We start from the raw sequence: 20,443 nt of genomic DNA on the forward strand, positions 1-20,443 counted from the left end.
TGGGAAACACAGCATTTCAGGGAGAATTCCCTGTGAATGTCCCCAAGACTAATCTACTTACACAACAACATCTTTTTAAAAATTGTTTTTGAAGTATTGTTTTCCTCAAATGCTTTGCAAAGTCTGTGCATTAGCAGCAGTTAAGCCCAAAAACATTAACTATGAGTTAACACGCAATAGATCAGAGGGCCCCTGGAATCACCAGTACTGCTCCAGTAGCTTGCACTTGTAAGTACCCCATGACTAGTGCTCTAATCTCTTTTATATAAAGTGAGCTTAAATTTAAATGTTCGAGTATACATCCACTATATTATTGCACAGGTAGAGAGAGGAGTGTGGTTACACTGGATAATAATGGATAATAAAACCCTTCTTACCTTTTTAGGCCAAACACTAGCTCCTACTTCAGGAAAGACAGTAGCTCCCCCTGCTGACACATCACTCCATCTGGAAAGGTGGGAACAGGCACAGGTAAGCCGCAAGCCCACTGCATTCCCCAAAATGTCACGTTTTTAGTAAAATAAAATTAGATTATTGAACAACTTAATTTCTGCCCCCCACATAGTGATCAAAGGGCTGCCTGATTAACAGCATTAAAACAGGGGCTATCCCCCACACTTGGTTCAAGGTGCAATAACCACCAGCCTTCTCCCCGAATGTTTACATGCTCAAATGTTTTTGACAAGGAGCATGCTATAAATACTGATTGCAGATATGAAAAATAAATAGCCAAATATTTTAAGCTGCTACTGACCCTCTGAGTGAAAAAAACCCTCCTTAAGCACATATGTAAAAAACCATTACTTATGGGTAAGAAGATACCCGTATGTGTTACCACTAAGGTACTGGCTGCCTTCATTTGCAAATCACTTGAGTAAAAAAAAAAAAAAAAGTAATGAAAATCATTCAACTGTACAGAATACGCAGCAATAGATATTTTTTGGCAATAGCACATGACAGAAATATATCACTTACATAAAACAACCAAGTAGCGATTCTGTTGCCTGTTTCCCAATTCCTTAAAAGCATCTGGCTCATCTTTCTGTGAATAAAAGCAAGCAGATTAAATAAGCACTTCATTTTGATTATTGAGAGGAACCAATGACATACAGCTGCAGAGCCAGCAGCAGACAAAACTCATGCAGGAAAAAATTAATTTATTCCCTATATTTGCAGCAACGGAGGGGAGAATAGAAGATGGAGTGTACCTATTAATTTAGATTTACAAGGCATTTTAAAATTCTACAGCACAGGGAAGTCCTAAGCCCAAGTTGGTAATAGGTAAGAAACTGTACTGCCAGAGCATATAAATCTTCTTCACAGCCACAAAGTTAATTATTTTAATTACAGTGACTTCTGCCTCTTGTCCCTTGGCAGAGAGGAACAGCAGTGAGGGCAGCTCCCTGGCTCCCAGGTCCCAGCAGCAGCAGCTCCGTGCACCCTGAGGGCGGCTGCCAGCCCTGGAGCTTGCTCTGCCCTTGCCCCCAGCCCTTTCCCAGGAGCTGCCCCTGCTAGCAGCTGTGGCAAGCAGGCTGCTGCCCACACCCTGGCATGCAGTTTTCAGAGTGCCCTTAAAAACCTAACGAGTGATTCATTAAGCGGTGCGCTCGCCTAGCCACAGAGTGTCTGTGCCAGCCATTCCTGAAGCGTTCCGCAGGAGTAAGATATGTGCGCACCTAAAACGCATGGGAAACAGGCACTGTGTGGCTGTGAGGCCGCCCGCCCCCTGCGCTGTGCTTAAGGGCATCACTTGAATAAAAACAACAAAACCCACACAGAAGGGTTATGAGACCAGCTTTTTGTCACACCTCTGTTTCTTGCTTCCAGAGCCCACCTCCTGTGACCACTATTTGCGTGTGCTAACATTTCAGCAATCGGGTCATTATTTCAGAAAACTAACCCATGCATTGCCAAAACAGCAAACTGCTAATCACTTGCAATGCCTTTGAGCATGTGCTTACAGAGCAGAGATTCTGATTAATAGTTTGGTGGCTTGGATTCACAGCGCAAGGTTAATCTGAAATGTTAAATCACAAGTAAGTATTGCCCAATAAATAACCAACTGAATTCAGCGCCATTATTTCCATCAGTTTGAGATTTAAGCTGGAAGAAAAAATAGGTTGGGAATTAATTTAACTCAAATAAAATAAGGATTGTACAATGAGAAGAAACTGAGTAGGCCTTTTTTCCACTTTTAGTAGTCCTGCTAGCAGTCCAGCATGTAAAAGTACAATAACAGAGCACTTTTATTTTCAAAATTTCTTCACCAGCATATAGAAGATGCCTGTCTCAGCTCTGTGAGAAGAATTTCTCTCTCCCCCTTGCAGGTCTGCACGGTAAGCTGCGATGCAAGTTTTCTTACGCTGCCTCCAAAAAACCTTCCTCATAGGAAGGGGCATCGAGCTCCTGCCCCTGGGGCCACGTTTGCCTTACTCAGCAATGCCAGCCCTGCAGACATGGGCACGGCAGCTTCAGTGCATTGCTGCGTGTTAGCTGACGGCACCATCTTATGCACATCAGGAACACAGGATATACACCATGCACTTACACAGTTTGACTGTATATCCTTCAGTGGTTTGAAACAACAGGGCTTTCCCTTGCCAGCCAACAGTTCTAAACGTTACTCCGGTTTCAGAATCCAACTAATGCCCTTTGCTCTGTTAAGAAGCATCAGTCATCTCTGTTTTTAAATTAGGGTTCTGAAGAAAACCTTGTTGCTCCGTAACACCTGTAATGTTTCTCAGTTCAGCTGGTGGTTTAGAGGGCTTCTCCACTAACATGGATTAGAGAAGTTGAAGAGCTATAAAATTTAATACACGTTAAAGATTAAATATTGTGCCACAGCCAAGAGGCCCAGGCTTCGCCACGTGACTATCTCTCCTCCATCTCTTTACTTGCCCGTGCAAAGTCAAAGTGGGGTTCATACTGTCCTCCCACTCCATAATTTGCCACCTGAAAAAGAGAAACACAGTGCTTGTGAAGGAGAAAGAGGTGGAGACTTTAAACAGAACTTACCCTTCCGAAATCAAAATGAGGCTCATACTGGCCTCCTACTCCGTAGTTGGCTACCTAAAGTGAAAGGAGAAGCACAAAATCTGGTAAAGCTGCATTTTATCCAGACAAGAATGGGCAAGAGTGTGACCATCAACTACAGCCTTTTGACGGATGATGCTTCAAAATCAAGCCATAGGAAAGCACATGTCTCTGTCAGCAAAAATGCACCATATGCAGCAAAGTCCTCCTGTGTTTATTCAGAAATAAGCTCAAGTCCTCTGAGACATCGCATCAGTGCGGAGCCAGGACGTGACTGCACTTTGGGGTCTCTCCAGCCCCCAAAAGCTCCAGCTGCACCCTCCCTTCCCCAGGCCAGCCTTTCTGAACGCTCCCCTGACCACCCCAGTCGATGGCTCACAACAGTCTCCTGTTACTGGGTGCCTGCTCCTGCCTGTTCTCATGACCTTCAGATCACAGAACTTGCTTGTCCCCTGAGGGGAGAGCTTTCAGAACTCCTGAAGACCTGGACAGCGGCAGGCTCCCAGGAGCCTCAGGATGTCTGGCTGCAGAACATCCAAGCCTGGTACTGGACATCATTCACTCCAGGTAAGGAATCCAGCACTCTGTACAGCTGCTGTTACTGTAACTGGCTCCAGGCCCCTCCCCGTCCTTCCCCATCCTACAGCACACTGGTCACCGCTGCCATCCGTTGTTCTCTCAGTTATGCGCACCCCTCTCTGCACCACCCTGGCTGTAAGGTGCAAACTGTTTTGAGCATTGCTGCTTGTAGTAGCTCACTCTGTTTCACACCAGCACGTCCTTCCCCTGCCTCCCAGAGCAGAACAATATTTTTTCTCTGTAGAAACTTCACTGGCTAAATGCTTTTTAAAATAGCTCATGGCACTTCTACAGCATTCAAATCTGAATCACTTTTTGACTTCTATGTCTATAATGAAGACTGACTGTCCTTTTTGCTGTTTTTTTTTTTTGTCGTCCTTGCATTCATAGCATCAATTTTCAGCCAGATGCTTGGGTATTTTATCAACAGCAGGCTTGATGGAGCAGTACACCAGTTTTCCTGGAACCACAGCCCTGCTTTCTAGGCACTACCACTGTCTCAGAATCAGTGAAACAGCGTACTAGCTGTTCATTTAAGAGCCTTGAGCAAATGAGTAAAAGCACTTTTAAAATCAAGGTTACTTGGGTTACATTACAGAGAACAGACACTGTTGGCCCTCTAGGCCCAAGGATGGCAAATCTAAACAACCATTCTCTTCCCATTTCCTTAAGCATCAGTCAAGCTGAACTTTCCACTGTCATCCCAGAAAAAGAGTTTGACCCTACCTACAGCAACAAAACTGCTTTATTAGTATAAACAAAAACTAATTCATTCATTTCAATGCATATCAGGGGGTTCAGTTATTGTTATTTCCCTGCAGCAACAGCAAGCCATTCCATACCACAGCAGGTGCCACTCTGCAAAGACAACTGTTTCTACCTCCCCATAAAAAGAACAGTTGTTCCTCTCCTGCACTTGGATCCAGCCAGACATCAAATAAGCTGCTACTGGACTGAACAAGCTTTTGTGCGCCCCTCACCAGTGAGTGCGCACCGTTCTGCATGCGCAGCCAGCCAAAGTGAAATGCTAGCTGACGTGCACCGCCATACCTGTAACAGTTATTACCTGTAGTTCCTCTGCTGTGGAGACATCAAGGCCTGTTAGGTCCTGTATCCTTGTGTTAATGCGAGACACCACAGGGCTTTCGTATCCAGACAGCCACGCACTAAGTGAAATAACCAATAAATTAATAAAATGCAGTAGTCATAGCCAGTCAGCTAGCAGTACAAGGCAACATTTGGGATTACTTCAAATTTGAGATTTTTTGGGGCATAGCTTACTAAAATTGAGTAGACTAGTCAGAAATATTTCCAGGGCATTATGAAGGTCTGCATGTGCTAAACGTGCTTTCTAGAGAGAACACGTACAACGCTGGTTTAAGGCAGCTCTAAAACTACGAGCCTTACTTCCCATACGAGACTATCAAATAATCGAAGCAAGGGTTCCAAGCAGTGAACTTCTGCTCTAGTTCAGCTAGTTCTAGTTCCAGCTAGTTCAGAGCACACATTCAATGCAGCAGTAGGGAAAAGAATAGGTAAGTTATTTTAGCGCACACAGGGTCTGTGGGCCTGTAACTCAGCTCTTCCTCATGTCATCATCCACTTACAGGCGAGTGCTCTGTGTTCTGCCCTTTATGTCACATTATTTACCTTTGCAATGGTACTGTACAAAATCATTATGAAAAACAATTAAGTAATGCCTAAAACTCTTCACCATCTTCCCTGTTGAACAATTTCTACCAAAACAGCCCATCACAAATTTGGTATTTAGCATATGTTGTAGGTACACAGTGATTTTTAAGGGAGATTTTTTTGTTGTTGTTAATATGGAAGTGAAAGGTCAGCTTCTCAGTTCCAAAGACACCTTCAAAATGTCTGCCTCCGGTTTGTAAATTAGGACTCTTCGGCTAGAAGACTCTTTGGCTGCCTTTAAAATACTTGGTAAACCTGTCAGCAGCTAAAGGTGTGAACAGATAGAGGAACAGGGCTCCACAAGAAACGCTGCCTTAACTCAGACCCAGCGTAGCATTTTCTACTCTAAAGCAGTCTCTCAGTCTTGAGGCTGCATAGCTGGGAAGCAGCTATGTCACCCAAAAGCAGCCACATACCAAGAGCAGTGGCGCGTGGCAGACGAGCACACGCATACATAGTATAAAAGTATAACTGCAGCTCCGCGCATCCCTACCGGCCCCTTACCAGCTGTGAACACATCCAGTTGTTTACACAGAAACACACACACATTTCATCTGGTAACAAGATAAACACTTTGTTGTTCTTGAAAAAAAACACACATCCATTTCATCTACATCTGCCCTTTTTGGTTTTTTTAATTAAAAAAAAGCTCTCATCTTTTTTGCATGTTTTTCTTATTTTACTCATCCAGTTCTAGCCAATGCATCGTGTTAGCTGGTCTTCTCTGTCTCTGAGCATGCTACACCTCTTCTCTGTGTAGCTTGGGAGGCCTCTACTAGTGGCTACTATGGATTATAAAGTTAATGATTTGGATCCATTTGTCCCCTTTTTGCAGGAAGATGGAGCCAGCTAGGTCTGCCTTTTCTCTAGCATCTGATTGAGCCTTTTGGGCTCATCAGTGGTTCCTGCTGCTTTTACAAGGCTGTTGGACAGAAATACCTGTGCTCAGAGCCTACCTGGCAAGTACATACTAGTGGTTATACACAAATGAACTTTCATGTATGTAATAAATTAAAGGTTTGTTTGTTTTAAACATTTGTATTTAAAAAAAACACCAAACCACTTTGCTTGGGAGGAACAGTAGCATGACACGTGACACAAGACACTGACACAGGTTACAGAATCTCTACGAGCATGGAATTGTTTTCTGAATTAAAAAAAAAAAACAACTATGTAGAAGACTTGCACAAGCACAAAGAGTCATCCATTTGTGAACACTGTTAGCATGAGAAAGTGTTAACAGTGCAGCCGCACTTGATTTCAGGAGCAAGCACAAAGACCACTCCTGGGAAGCACGTCCCGACCAGAAAGCAGCTACGCAGCCCCACGGAACAGGCAGCCCCCACAAGCAACGCGAAGCTCCCACTCCATAAACCAGAGAAGCCCCAGTGCAGCTGTCAGGCAAGCCTGCCAAGCCTTCAGAGGTTATGCTTTAGCTACCTCTGCCTAGTCCACCATACAGGCTTTAAGAAAAAAAGACAAAAGCAAGCATTCTTACTCCATCGGTTACTTAGAGTTGCAGTGAACGCTCTGAGTCCCTCAGCAGGGTGAATACTGCGTCCTTTCATGAAATAAAAGCACTATACATGTTTTAGAAATAAAGTAAGTTAATTGCCCGCGGGTACAAAGAACATCTATGAGAGGTGGAGGAAATGGGGAATTGGAAGCACAGTTCGAGTGCCAGCCTCTCTGCTGGAGGCAGCAGGACCGGAGGGGAGGCCGGCAGGTCTCCGCAGCTCCACCTGCAGCCTCCCAGCACGCGCTAACCCTGTAAGCGCCAGGTCCCGCTGCCGACAGGGTGTGCAGAGCCTGCACTGAGCATCCAGTGTCACCAGGCCTCCACCTGCTGCCTTCAGGTACCACAGGCTTTGCGTGGTGGCCCCCGGTGCCTGTGGCGAGTCACCCTACACTGTCCTCCTTTGGGGTCAGGCTCAACCTTAGACCTGTGCTAACATCGGCCTACCTCGAGGCCTCTACAGCAGGCATGCCGTCACCCTGAAGACATTTTTTTCCTGCTCCTATCAGAAAAAATAAAGACTGCCTCAGCAGTGGCACATGCTGCAGAATTTATAAAACCCTAAACTGTGCTCAGCAGGGTTTTATTCCCTTTTAATATATGCCTAGTCCACACTCAAGTGCACACAAACTCTACTTTTCAATATAAATTTGGTAGATCTGGTTCCTTTGCTGACAAGGTAACTGGCAACGGAAAGCATTCCGTCACTTCTCACCAGCTGACACCCATAAACCCACTGTGGGCAGAAGCCTTATTAACAAAAAGGGAACAGCTTATTTCTTGCAAAGTCACAAGCACAGGAGTTCAAGCTGTGACTTTGCTTACTGGAGGCTTTGATATTTCCTCAACAAGCACCGCATCAAACCAAAAGCTCGTCATCTCCTTCTCCAGCTGCACAAGTCAGACTTGTACCAGCCATTACAAAGGCTGTGTTCTCAGTCACAACACCAAAATGTCAATGCTGCTTTTGCACAGTCGTCAGTCACACAAAATACTCATTTCTGTTTAAGTTTCTAAAACGTACTTAGTAAGTGAAAAAATGTTAGTAGAGGGATAACGAAATGAATAAAAGCACAGACTAGTATTTCTGAATTGGGTATTGTAACATATGCTACAAGCTCTGACTGGCTGCTGGGAGGAGAAAAAAAAAAAAGCTTCTTTAAAAGCAGTGTCAGAGTGGCCAAATTTATTCTGGTACTGCACACAGCACGGCTCGACGGTGCTCCTCGTCCTGCTGGCAAGGTGCCCCCTTTTATACAGCCTGCCACGTACTGCACAGCGAACAGTAGTCCTCTCAGGGAAGAATGCTGTAATTTAGAAGTGCATTTGCTAGGAAAGAATGTTTGACAGGGAAAAGCAGTCAGCTATTAAAAAAATAAAGAAAGCATTTTTTGGTTTTCAGGAGCAATGATTCATCAGGAATCCAAACCAGCTCAAACAGCCCTGAACAGGGAAACATTTCTACCAGTGGCTCCCCACAAGAAGTTCAGTGATCCAGCATTAACAGCAGGAGCCTTCTAAAGCAGCCTGGTTTTGCGGGTTTTTTTGAGGGGGATGGTGATTTTTCTCCCCCTATAGTTTGAGGTGTCGAGTTTTCTCATCATAATCAATCAGCACACAGGAACGCAAAGGTGAGGGGAAGAGGCATGAGAAGGGAAGTCCCCCACATCCCTCCCACCTCTAAGTCCATTGCTAGCCTCAAAAACTTGTCTTCACACAGCAGCATGCTATGCCCCATTTACTTGTAGCTCTCTTCACAATTCTAAGTCAGTTTCCAATGAGAAAAGGATTTTAAGCACTTATCTTGGCAAATTCAATTGACTTCTGCGTACCACCAATGTGGTATATTGGAAGGAAACCCCCGAGCAACACCCTTCTGAGCAGCATACCTTACAGGTTCCAGGTGCCCGCTCATCTGGTACTAGCTAGGCGCCAGGTTTATTCTACATGTGCAGCACACCACGGAGCCAGCAGCACAGTCCCTAGGCAAGGTGCAGCCTAGTAACAGATTAAATCCTTCGGAAGAATACTTATTTTGGCATGTCACAAAGCCAATGAGGAAGTGATGCCGAACGGGACCTGGCTGCACACCCATAAGGGAGTCAGCTTTTAGGGATGAGTATTGTCTAGCTGTGTTTTTTTTTCCTCCAACTATGGCATTTGCAATAGTCCCAAAGCATAACACTAATGAAAAATCTAATGAAAAATCAAAACTCTAAATAAGAAGTCTTTTCATTAAGGATTTTTGATTTAAATAAGGGCCTCTGTATATATCTCAATCAATTTAAATTAGTAATCTGCTCACCTTCCCTAATTCTTATTATTAGCACGTCAAGTTTGACAGAAGCCATGAGGTTATGTTGAAATGGATTAGCAACTTTGTTCAGTGAAAGCCCCCCCTGTGGTCTGGGGCACAGAGGACAAATCCTGGGACTTGAAAAATTTGTTTAAATAAATTGTCACAGATAACCAGAATAGGACACGAACAGACTTCAAAATAATTTTAAAAAAACGAGCAAATACGTAAGAGCTCACTTTGGGCAATTCCCAAAGGACTCCCACAACCTGCAGGAGCTCTGAAGAGTTAAAATGCACATTGCTGAAGGTGCAACGCACCTTTCAATGTGCAAAAAAAAGCTCTAACTTGCCACTACTTGTAACAAGCGTGATTTTAAGGAGCGTGTTTCAGCTACAATGTTTTTCTAGTTTCTGTGAAAGTTATAATCATTTGTGAATCAACTTCTTGTTGTGCTGTATTTTGAAGCACTTCTTAAAGAATTAAATAAATAAAAATCCTTAAGCTACTGGCCATTCTAACTTCAGGTTTGTGTTCTAAGAATTTGAAGGAACACTGGTTTTCTGTGAAAGCACCTACTTTCAATCATTTAATGTCAAACAAAGAAATCCTTTAAGGTTACTGACTAGCTTTGCCTCGCACTACTCCTGTGAGTTACAGCAGCTCCTCAGTGCCTACGTTTACACAGCAATCATCACCACTACAGATCACTGGTACAGGTGAGTGACACATGCAGCCTTCCACCATTAGTGTAAGAAGAACCCTGTGCTTTGCCAACATTTTAGTACATTAGTCGCACCAGACAAGCCATGCTAAGCAAACGTGCTAGCTTCCACTTTAGCTACCACTTACATTTAGAAATACTTTCTGTTTCAGATGACCACATGCTTTGTTATAAGACAGCTCAGTTCACTCCAGGCCATTCTCTTCTACAGAGAGACTAACGAAAAAGTTGCACAGAATCCTTATTTGCCCCACATGTAGAGATGAAGCACAACAGCGACAGAACAGACTTCCTCGGACTGGGTATACCTTTGTAAGACGTTCCCCTTACCTCTTAGAGACTCTGTAATGTGCTGTGGTCAGTTTCCCAGTCTCAGGGTCATGAACAGTAGCACGGCTCAGCTACAAAAAGAGAAAGGACAAGGGCTTACCCACCTAGTAGGCTGCTTTTTTGCCAAGCCACAGGTGTTCGAAAGGGTTCCGATTGGTCTGGATGGTATGCAATGCTCTTAAATTAGCAGTATTTGAACAGCAACAGAAGCTGTAGCTGCCATGTCCAAATCAAAACAAATTGGTTGGAAAAATTTGGTTAGATTGTCCTTTCACTTTTTTCCTCCTTTTTTATTTTTTTATTTTTTTCCTTTAGAGACTTTCTGCAAATAATTTATGATGCTGAGTTTCACAGACAGTTCCTCTTCATGCAGAAGTTTAAATCCATTGAGACTTTTGGCGTGATGCAGAAGGAAGGCACAGCCAATCTTTAATCACCACTACTGAAACGGGGAGGGTGGTCGGGGCGACGACAGTTTCTTTTTATAACCAGCCAGGCTTTCTCCTGAGGCACATTTTGGAACACGTTTGCTAAGTTCAACACCTGATGTACTTTATCAACAAATTGGAAAGAATGGGGAGCCCAGTGAAAAACAAGCTTGCTTTCTACCAAATCAGCAGCAGGTAAAAGAGCCCAGGTAGGACTCAGGAATTGTACTGGACAGGATATTCTGTGAGACTAATGAACATCCATTGAGCGTGCCGCTCCAGCTGTCATGCATGTGGCAATGACTTCAAGCATCTCTTACATCTGTAAAGGCACTTGAAGTGGACTGCTAGATTTTGCAGAGGAAAGGAGGACAATTTTGGGCTGTTGAGAAGTGCAAGGGGAAAGGGAGTATAAAGAAAATGCAGAGCCTGCACTGAAGGTTCTGTAGCATCGTATATTTTGTACATTGAATTACAGACCTATTTATTGTGTATTTTATCATTTGAGAACACACACTGAGAAGGTGACCCAAATAATAATAATAATAATCAAATATACCCCCAGAACTTCTAGCTGAAGGAAAAGACTGAGAAACTCAGCAGTAACAGCCTGTTACAGGATCTGCATGTAATAAAGCGGTGGACTACAAAGCCAAAGTTGTCTTTTTAGACCACCTCTTTCTTCCCCATAATGAGCAGAATCTACGTACTCATTACAGGCCCAAAACATCTGGCATAGAGCTCTCTTACCTTTTGCTAATTCTGTAATGTGCCGTCTCCAAGGCTCCTGTTATGGGGTTTGAAATGGTGGCTCGCCTCAGCTGTGAAGCGAACCATCAGAATAGTTGCATTACAAAGCACATACTGCATCACAGCAATCCGACCATTCAGAAGCCTAGGGGGAAATGTCACGCTAGGCCCCACGCAAGCCACCCGGTCACCTCCGGTCACCTCCTGCGGTGGTTTGTCTTTTATGGAGTGGGGGTAGGAAGTCATAAAGTCATGACAGGGCAGGAGGGGGAGTCTCCACTTTTACTAAAAGAGAGCTTTTGAGTTTTTTTTTAAATGTGTGTGTGTATGTTATATATGTATGTGTGTATACATACATATATATATATATTTCAGATCATTAGAGAAGATCAACTTTTCCAGGAAATAACATTTCCACTTCTGGAGCAAGAAGAGCAGCTGTCTGAATAAAATAAACTAGAAACTTTCATTTTCTTCATACTGCAACAGCTGCTGGAAACGATTCAGCATTATGACACATGTACAATCGGTCCTTTGTTCGCGCTCTGTCTGGTGCATGTAAGATGAGTTTTACAGTTAATTTGACTCCAAACAATGCTGCAATCTTGTATACATGAAAGACGAATAAAACCCTACCTTCTGAATCTTTCTGTACCAGTATCAGCACTGAGGTGAACTTCTTTAACACTGACTGCTAACAAAAACAACTTGCTATGTGTATTTTACATTTAGGTTATGTTCCTGTGTTACAGAGAGTGAGATTCTTGGCTCAAGGCTTTGCCCTGCCCTTTACTGCGCTCCATTTACTTGACACCATCCCTTCTGTTAACATTGATCAAGAACCTTAGGTGCACTATTTTACTTTGTTCTTGTAATGTCAGGCACTCTCCATACTTTGGGAGAAGTTCCACATTTCGGTGGGCTCTAGGCTTAACACAGCATACCAAGTCCCACGCCAAAAAGAAGTAATATTTTTCTGTTAAAGAAAGTAAAGCAGGGCCTCTCCTTCCCTACTGACAGGAACAGGTATTAAGGACTCTTAATATGCAGCCTCTCCTCTCATCGTGTGCAGACACATATAGGAATCAAGTAACAAACCGTGATTCCAGAGAGACTCCCAAGGTGAATAATAAGCCTTCCTCCTGCCAGCTTATGCCAGAGCAGCAAAGGGCTGGGCACAGATTATGCAGCCGTGGCTTTCAAGAGGCAGCAGTAGAACATCCCTGGCACCAGGAAGGCAGAAGATGATCTTTCTGCCTCAGAAACACAATCCTCCTGCTGCACTGGTTACTGAGCCCTACAAGGCCTCAGCCATAGGAAATATGTGGAACACTAACAGCAGAAAAATGTTTCCACATAACTGAACTGTGAATCTGCAAGTCTTTGCCACAAGTTGAACATCTGATAGGAAGACAAGCGTCTCGGCAAGTCCTGAAGTTTAAAGTCACCACATGTTCAGAGATCCATACAGGCTTTATTTTCAGTGCTAAGCCTTACTTCTACGCCATAAAGATATGATTCAGTCACATTCCACAGACGTAATTGCCAGAGCTTTTGCAGCAGTAAAGGGGCTTCATCAGCAACAGACAAACTGCAGCTCTGATTTCTAGACCCGCAGCAAGGCTGCCTGCAGGAGGAGATGTTTTACAGGTTACTCATACTTCCTTACGGTTCCGAATGCTACCTCAGAAATACGATGCATCAGCCTTTAGGAAGCTTTAAAATCTGCTTCTAGCTTCCTAGTACTCGGTGTAGTGACCAAGGGCAGCCCCATCTGTGATGTGCCTATGTGTAACTCACAGCTGCTTTACTTGGCAGCAGACCAAGGTAACAGTTTGTCCTGTATTTGATGTATTTATTCCCCCAATCTTCGTTTGCTCAGCTTTCTCTGAACAAAAAGACATTTAGGCTAAAGAAAGAAAGGAGGAAAAATCTGTTTAGACAAGTTTAAATCTTATTTTAGAAGTAACTGGTAATTGGTAGAAAAACAAATCAAATTCACTAACTGCCTCCTAAATGTACATCTTGTGATGCACAGTCACACCAGCTGGATACAGACGGCCACTCAGTCAGTTTCTTGTTCATGTTGGACACTCCTGTTTACTTTGACAGCTGATTTGGCCTGGCTTGTTTGGCCTTCAGAAAGAAGAACCTTGGGATCCGGATTCAGAAATAGGATTTGATGAGCTGGAATTGTGAGTCAGAAGCAGAGCACCGCTGGCTAAGTACTGCCTTGTTAAAGCACTTTCACTTGCAGGTAATTTCAGAACCTGTTAGAAGTCAATTTTATGCTGAATGGACCATTCATTATTGTCTACACAGTAATACGGCATTCCAGGACCAGGGGAGCGCCATCTTTCCCTAGAAGGCTTTCTTCTCCATGTTACAACTTTGGCAACTACAGACTTCAGAAATAAAAGGAAGCCCATCTGATGCCAGGTACACTTCAAGGCAACCTAGCTGCAGTATATTTGTTTTCTGTTGGACAACACTCTCCTCCTCATCTGGAACAGTGTGCACCAGAATTGTGTCTGCCAGAAGAGCCTGACTAGTCTGCACTGTTGTCACCTGGCTCTCCTAATTACAGAGTTTCCAGCTTCCCCACAGTCTCCTATAAAGAGTGTATCACCAAGAGCTTCGAGGTGAGAAAAGCAATGTGTGAGCACACTGCACACACATCTGCATTCAAGAGGAGATGGTCACACCCACTCGCACGGAAAACTACAAGCAGAACTTGAGATTCCAAAAGGCAAAGTAGTGTAAGGCATTTACCCTTGGCTTTGCTAGCTCTTTCACAGTTTCAATCTCTTCATCGGAAATGATATCAAGGAAGCGAACAATTCGAGGTTTGTCCCACTCGTCTTCCTGTTTGACGGGGCCCAGAATGTACCTAGGATTCCTGTTTCCATCATAGTAGCGGCAGAAGAGTCTTTTCTGTCTCCGAGGGGTCTGAAAGCAAGATGAAACGAAATAATCAGAAAACTTCCATAATATCGCTAACAAACATTAGATGTCCTGAGAACAAGAGACGGGAGCAGTTCACATTCCCTACCTTAGTATTATGCTACAGAAGTAAGAGATGCTTTAAGCTTGAGAAATCAGTACTTTAAGTAAATTAATATTACTCTGTAATACTGCAACAAGCAGTACTTTACACAGTTAGTCCTATTAAAAATGATTTTGTCACTGAAGAAAATACTTTTGTTCAATACCATACATCAATCCAGACTTCCAACATCCATATTCAGTTAATTACAACTGTTTAGTGAATTTCAGTTAGCCTACAGTAATACTTTTTCTCTACTGGCCAGAAGGAAACAGGGAAGAAATCCAACACACACTAATCTTCAGCTCTACGTACTCAGCCAACTGCTACAACAACTTCCTTGCTTCCACGCCACATACAAATTCTGGACATTGTTTTGTTACGGTTGGTGTCATACATGCGAAAACAGTCTACTCCACTTTACCATTTTGAGACCCTCCCCACGGCACAGCATTTCGTACTTCCTTCTCTCAGGCAGGTAATCCTTTTTCTTAACCTCAGTTTCCTTCTCTGTCTGGTCTTCTGCATCTGTACTGGACTTATTGGCTTCTTTTTCTTTGGCCATGATATATTCAAAATATTTCATGTTCCCATTTGCTCTTTGATGCTCAGGATCTGTTGAAAAAGAAGCAGACCGTTATCACTGGCAGGCCTACAATTTGCAAAGAAGCGTTCAGAAGAGGTTATTTACAAACCCCAAAACAACAGGTGCACACCACTGCTATTCAAACAGAAATCACAAACACCTAATCTGGTTTGAGAGCCCTCACAGGAGAGTTAAAATTCTCAGATAGGCTGGAAGCAATGCTAGCCTGCAGTATGCACACGTCCTCACTCATCGGCAGAATATCACCCAATGCACTGTCAGAGCAAAGCTCAGCTCATTCGCAGCTAAGAAACTGCTTACTCTGAGGCTGGGATCCTCTGAGGCACAGGGGTCCGAGCACTAAGAGACCAGGGCTGGCCACTGCAGCCAATCTGACCAGGGAGGGAGAGACAAGGAAACAGCAATGGCCAGGCAGAGCCAGGACAGTGTGACTGGCTTTAAACTCAACAAATTCCCTGATGGGAATTAAGAGTTCTGGTGACAAAGCTTCTGACAACTACTAAACTTACAAAAATTATTCCAGTTCCCTAATAAACAGTTCTTACTAGCCTTCGCTGTAAAGATTAGATTTAGCTCTAAATCTCCCAACCCATCCTTTACATAGTCAATCAGCAGAGTATTTACAGAAGCATGAATACTTTTGATATTTCATAAAATGAACAGAGTCTTAGCCCACTGCATTACATTCTGTATTTCTTATTTTTCCAAGTTTTTCAGCTCAAGTGTGCTTGATTTGAATTTAAATAATTTGGAGAGATTTTTGTATTGGAAGGTATTTTGGTATTGGTAGTGGAAGAGAGTGATCCTTAACCATGACTTTCTGACATGGTCATTTAGAACGATATTGCCCATTTCAGAGCAAAATAAAACGTATGGTATTGTAACTCTTAGTTGACTGAAAACTACATTGAGATGTTAATGGTAAGCTCAATAATAATCTATTCCAAAAGCATGTGTACGAGCCAGGAAACCAGTAAGACCAAGAGTCCTCAGTACAAATCTAACAGATGCTCAATCACGGAGCTAGACCTTGCTGAGCTTCAGGCCTCTTTTACATACCCAGTTCAAGAAGGCGTTTGGTGAGCATCATTGCTTTGCCCAGATCCCCCTGCTGATACACGGCGTAACTCAGGTAGTCCAGAATGTAGACCTTATCTGCAGAAGACACTTCTCCCTCATCCAGCTGCTTCAGAGCTTGTTCCATCCAGAGCTCAGTGTGGTAGTAGTCAGCCTCTGTGTATGCAATCTTTCCTAGCTCAAAGCAATCTTCGGCTGTTAAAAAGGATTTGTGCTTTACACCTGTATTTGAAACAAAACAAAACTAACGATTTTCACTGAATTCAGGATCACTCTCCAGAGTTACATTCAGTTATTTCCTATTCTTCACAGCACAGTTTATTGCTGTTCCTGTTGTGGTCTTCAGTATCTTCCTTTGGTGACAGCTATTTGTTGACGACTCAATTTAAGCATTTAAAACCTGTAAACCCTTGACAGAACACGTAAGTGGTTACATGCAGTTTTCCATTGTCAGGAAGCCAGCGACTAGCTAAATGTCTTTACAATTTGTGGAAAATAAAATAAATCCTCTTTCCTCAAAACACAAAACGCTTTAAGCCAGAGCAATAGTAAGCTAAGTAAGAAGTTTCAGAGGTCTGTTTTCAATGGCATTGTATTATTGCTTTCAGAACATTCCTGAAGCACACATTGTTAGCAACAACTCAGGGGAGGAAGAAAAAGAAAACGTCCGTAAATTCCCAGCTACTCAAGATTTTTGAAGTCAAGTTTAGAAACATTTTAAGGGACCTCTGAAAGATTAAAGCACTAGTAAGCAAATTATAGATTCCTATTTTTGCCACTGTAGATGAAGGCCCATTGAAAAACCAAATTTCATCTTGTAAAAAGGAAACAAAATACATGAGATAAAGTAAAAAAAGGAAACTAAGACAAGGAGGGACTAAGAAGGAATTTTTATTCTTGCCCAGGACCTGCCAGTTCTAGAGCTAAAATTAAATTTCTGATTACATCTTAATCATCCTGAATTTCTAACAGCAGCTCTCACTGCTGTGTTCCAACAGGGGAATTCTTCTGTTGAAGACATGCCTGAAGAGATGAAATAGCTGAAGAGACAGTCCACCAAAAGGAATATCCTGCAGAACTTTGTTTCTGCTCGCTAATTAAACATCTCGTGGTCCATCCTGGGATGGCCAGTGATTCCAGGTTTGAGCCTAAAGCCACCTGCAAGCTCTAAGATAACGCAAAGCTTAGGGAATCAGGTACAGTGGCGGTGTGTGCTCTCAGGGAGGCACAAAGAGATCCTCTGGAAAGAGTAGCAGGTTGCACAGTCATACCCTGGTACATTTAGGAGCAACGTAACATCCACAAGTGAAAAGGCAGCTGAGAAGGGTGCTAAGAAACTATGCCTAATAATTAAGGTAAACAAACAGCATAGCCTGTAACACACAAGAGATTTAGTAAGCAATACAACAGTAGTTAAGATTCTGATCAAAACTTGGCCACCTAGCAACTGGAAATTCCCTGGGAAAGGAGACAAGGAGCACGAACAAGTGACTGTGTGGGATGTTCCTCTGTACTTTTAAAGGTGAAGAGACCAACCTATTTTCTTCTGTATTCTAGAGTTTTTGGGTTCTGCGATTACACTTTGTTATATGCAGTTTGGACAGCTCATTGCCTCACAAGAGGCAAGAAAATACAGTCCACCTGAAGCATTTTGTCTCTATTTTTGTGCTGTTTTAAAACAAACAAAAACCCCTACTTATTGTAGTAGGCTGAATCTGTAGCTCTTTGAGACAGTCTTGAACTAAACCCAAAAGCAAGGTTATACATCATAACATATAAAGCCAATTACCCTTAATTTTATTAGGCATCTGACCACAATGAGCACTTGCAAAAACACAGATGGATTGTACAAAGCTGATTTTTTGCCAGTTGGCACAGTACTGGTTTTGAACAGAGGAAACGAGATGAAAAAGCAGAGAAGATTCTTCTGGCAAGGAAGAAGGGTGTCCTCTACATATAAACCTGTTAAAGGTTACCTTGGTAGGCTCAGGTTCTTTGCATGCACATGATAATGGTCCCTGTCTTTGTTTTTTCAGTTTATGAAGCTTAAGTTCAAAGAAACAGAAGTTCTAACCTGAAAGGCCCATCTTTTCAATGGGAGGGACAGGGATATTAAACAATACAATTATTGTTAAAATACCTTGCATTGTGCAACAAAACATGGTATCGCCCACAACCCAACTACTTCAACACAAGGAAAATACTCAACAACGCATACTGATTTTTTATTAAAACCTATTAACGCTAATTTATCTTACCATAACTAGAAGGAAGATGCAGATTTTTTTTAAAGAAATCTTCAAGTTCTAGCACAAGCAGAAAATCAGCATGTGATTAGTATGACAGAACAGAGTGTAAATTCAGAATGAAGCCTGCATCCTGTGCAGGGCATTTCAGCCCCATGAACACATGAGTGCAGGTATGAAACAGCCCCGCAGGTGGGGAAGCCACATGGCTGTAGCTTCCAACAGAACCAGCGCAGCAGCGGACCTGACAGGACGCCAGAGCAGGTCAGGCCTTCCTGGGTGCCTCTTTACCAGCATGGCCTGAAGCGACAGGTTCCTTTCTCTTGATGTGTGGCAAATTAAAACTTACACCTGTGTCAGTCTATAGTCAGCAATCCACATCACACCACATTTCATAAATCATTAGCTAATTCAAAAGTTTCCTGCTGCTACCTTCACACAGCACAATCAAACAAGATGGAACACAGTGAAAGGATTTATCATCGGGACCCTGAGCACAAGTTCACAGTGTGTTCTGCAAATAACGCTCATGACTCTTACCTGGGAGATTCCCTCTTGAGAGGGTGTCTGTATCCAAATTATACGTGTCTTGAAGCCGCAGGAGGGCTTTTGCTGCACCAGTCTGATCTTCATCATTTGGGAAGAACTGCCGCTGGATAGTCATATTGGAGATAAAGCCTGAAATGACAGGGAAACACTTGGCCTTCTTTGTCCCAGGAATTCTACGAACGCGATGCATGAAACAACTGCCTCCTCCAGGGAAAGCTAACATTTAAAGAAAGGCCATTAGCCTTACACAGCACCAAAAAATCCTGTAAGTTTGTTTCCAAAGAACAGGAGTACCCCTCAGGTTCCACTCAGAAACTATTTTTACCTTAACATTGAAAAAAAATTACACACAACAAAAAGACCACTCCCACCTGGGAAATGTTTTATCTATAGCTTTTGTAACCATTCCATTCAATCTTCCTTTCAAAAGGCTTTTCATTCAGGAACATGTAATTTAAAAACAATTTAGGATGCAAAAAAATAAACTGTATGAAGAGTAACCACGTAAAGATTAATGCTGGTCAATATAAAGATGAAAAACAAAGATGCTGACGTCTAACCTCAAACAGCTTTTCACAAGACTTGAGGCAACTAACAGGCACTAGGAAGCCAACTGCGTTCTGGGGACTTGGGTATTAATGTGCTTACACAGAAACTTGAGAAACACACAGTTACAAAGGTTTCTCAAGTGCCATCTTCACACTACCCTGAACTGAACTGGAAACACATTTTGAAAAGTCAGCACTTCAATTTTTTAATGTGTTTGTTTGCTTGTCAAAATAAAGCAAAGGAACAACCAAAAGAAAAACTTAAGAGGTTTGGGGGCTTCTTTAAAAAAGCATTACGGTGACGTTCATGGAATGAAAGACAAGCAGGTTGCATAAAGTGAAACAATATTCTCTTTAGGGACTGTTGCCTGGTCATTAATCACATGCAACCATCTGCCCTGCTACAAAAGGACCCCACTTCTTGCTGGTGAACGCCTGTGCAACCTCTGCTGCTGCTTGCAGAGCCCTTCAGCAGAGCTGACACGTTACCCTCGCCTCAGGAGGAGAGCTGCCCCGGTTTCCCCCTTCTGCTTTTGCACAGCCAGGAGGCCCACGGGCTGCTTGTGCTGTGGGGGGAAGCAGAACCAGTGTCTTGATACACACAGTCACCAACAGGAACAGCACGAGCAGTCAGCCCTGATGTCCTACGTCTGAATAAACCAACAGCCACCGACATTTTCAGAAAAGTGACTTTTCTACTTGACTTCCTTGTCCCAAGACAAGTTGTATAACATTACCTTGCCAAGTGCAGTGCCAATAAACTGTCAAGTTCATCTAATATCCTCCAGTTGAAAAACATGCCACAAGACCAAAAGCAGACAAATGCAATTCCGATTCCTAGCAACAAAGCACAGCTACACAACACCTAGCTGCAAAACCATCCACAAAATGATGAACTAGCCAAATTTATGATTTTTGCCCCACTCTTAATACTCCTTTTTAACTATTCAGGCTTGATAACATTATCAGTTTATGGAAAGGTTTTGTACTTTAAAAAATACCGTATCCTTTCACTCCCTTGC

The 20,443-nt window shown here is 43.0% G+C and overlaps 1 protein-coding gene and 1 long non-coding RNA gene across 12 annotated transcripts in view; one reads left to right on the forward strand and one right to left on the reverse strand.

Moving 5' to 3' along the window:
- Positions 1 to 2,892, forward strand: part of LOC308197627 — an 11,144-nt gene extending 8,252 nt beyond the window's left edge. For both annotated transcript variants that reach the window (XR_013953151.1, XR_013953152.1), the window contains 2 exons: positions 386 to 471; positions 2,271 to 2,892. This is a non-coding gene — a long non-coding RNA (uncharacterized lncRNA). The remainder of the gene's footprint in view (positions 1 to 385; positions 472 to 2,270) is intronic.
- Positions 1 to 20,443, reverse strand: part of P4HA1 (prolyl 4-hydroxylase subunit alpha 1) — a 36,516-nt gene that overhangs the window by 4,132 nt on the left and 11,941 nt on the right. The window contains exons 5-13 of one of the 10 annotated variants that reach the window (XR_013953143.1): positions 18,865 to 19,002; positions 16,061 to 16,300; positions 14,819 to 15,009; positions 14,121 to 14,297; positions 10,171 to 10,241; positions 4,679 to 4,778; positions 2,899 to 2,952; positions 976 to 1,042; positions 344 to 447 (exon numbers count right to left, since the gene is read on the reverse strand). Coding sequence is in view for 3 of the 10 variants with exons in the window: in XM_080598402.1 (XP_080454528.1) it covers positions 401 to 447; positions 976 to 1,042; positions 2,899 to 2,952; positions 4,679 to 4,778; positions 10,171 to 10,241; positions 14,121 to 14,297; positions 14,819 to 15,009; positions 16,061 to 16,300; positions 18,865 to 19,002 (1,085 nt within the window). In the remaining 7 variants the exon portion in view is untranslated. Of the gene's footprint in view, positions 1 to 300; positions 448 to 975; positions 1,043 to 2,898; positions 2,953 to 3,015; positions 3,070 to 4,678; positions 4,779 to 10,170; positions 10,242 to 11,348; positions 11,420 to 14,120; positions 14,298 to 14,818; positions 15,010 to 16,060; positions 16,301 to 18,864; positions 19,003 to 20,443 lie in introns of those variants that run through there. The other 9 variants (XR_013953144.1, XR_013953145.1, XR_013953146.1 and 6 more) reach the window with 9 other exon arrangements.

Source organism: Anser brachyrhynchus (genome assembly GCF_964034855.1).
Source record: "Anser brachyrhynchus genome assembly, chromosome: 6".
Taxonomy (NCBI): Eukaryota; Metazoa; Chordata; class Aves; order Anseriformes; family Anatidae; genus Anser; species Anser brachyrhynchus.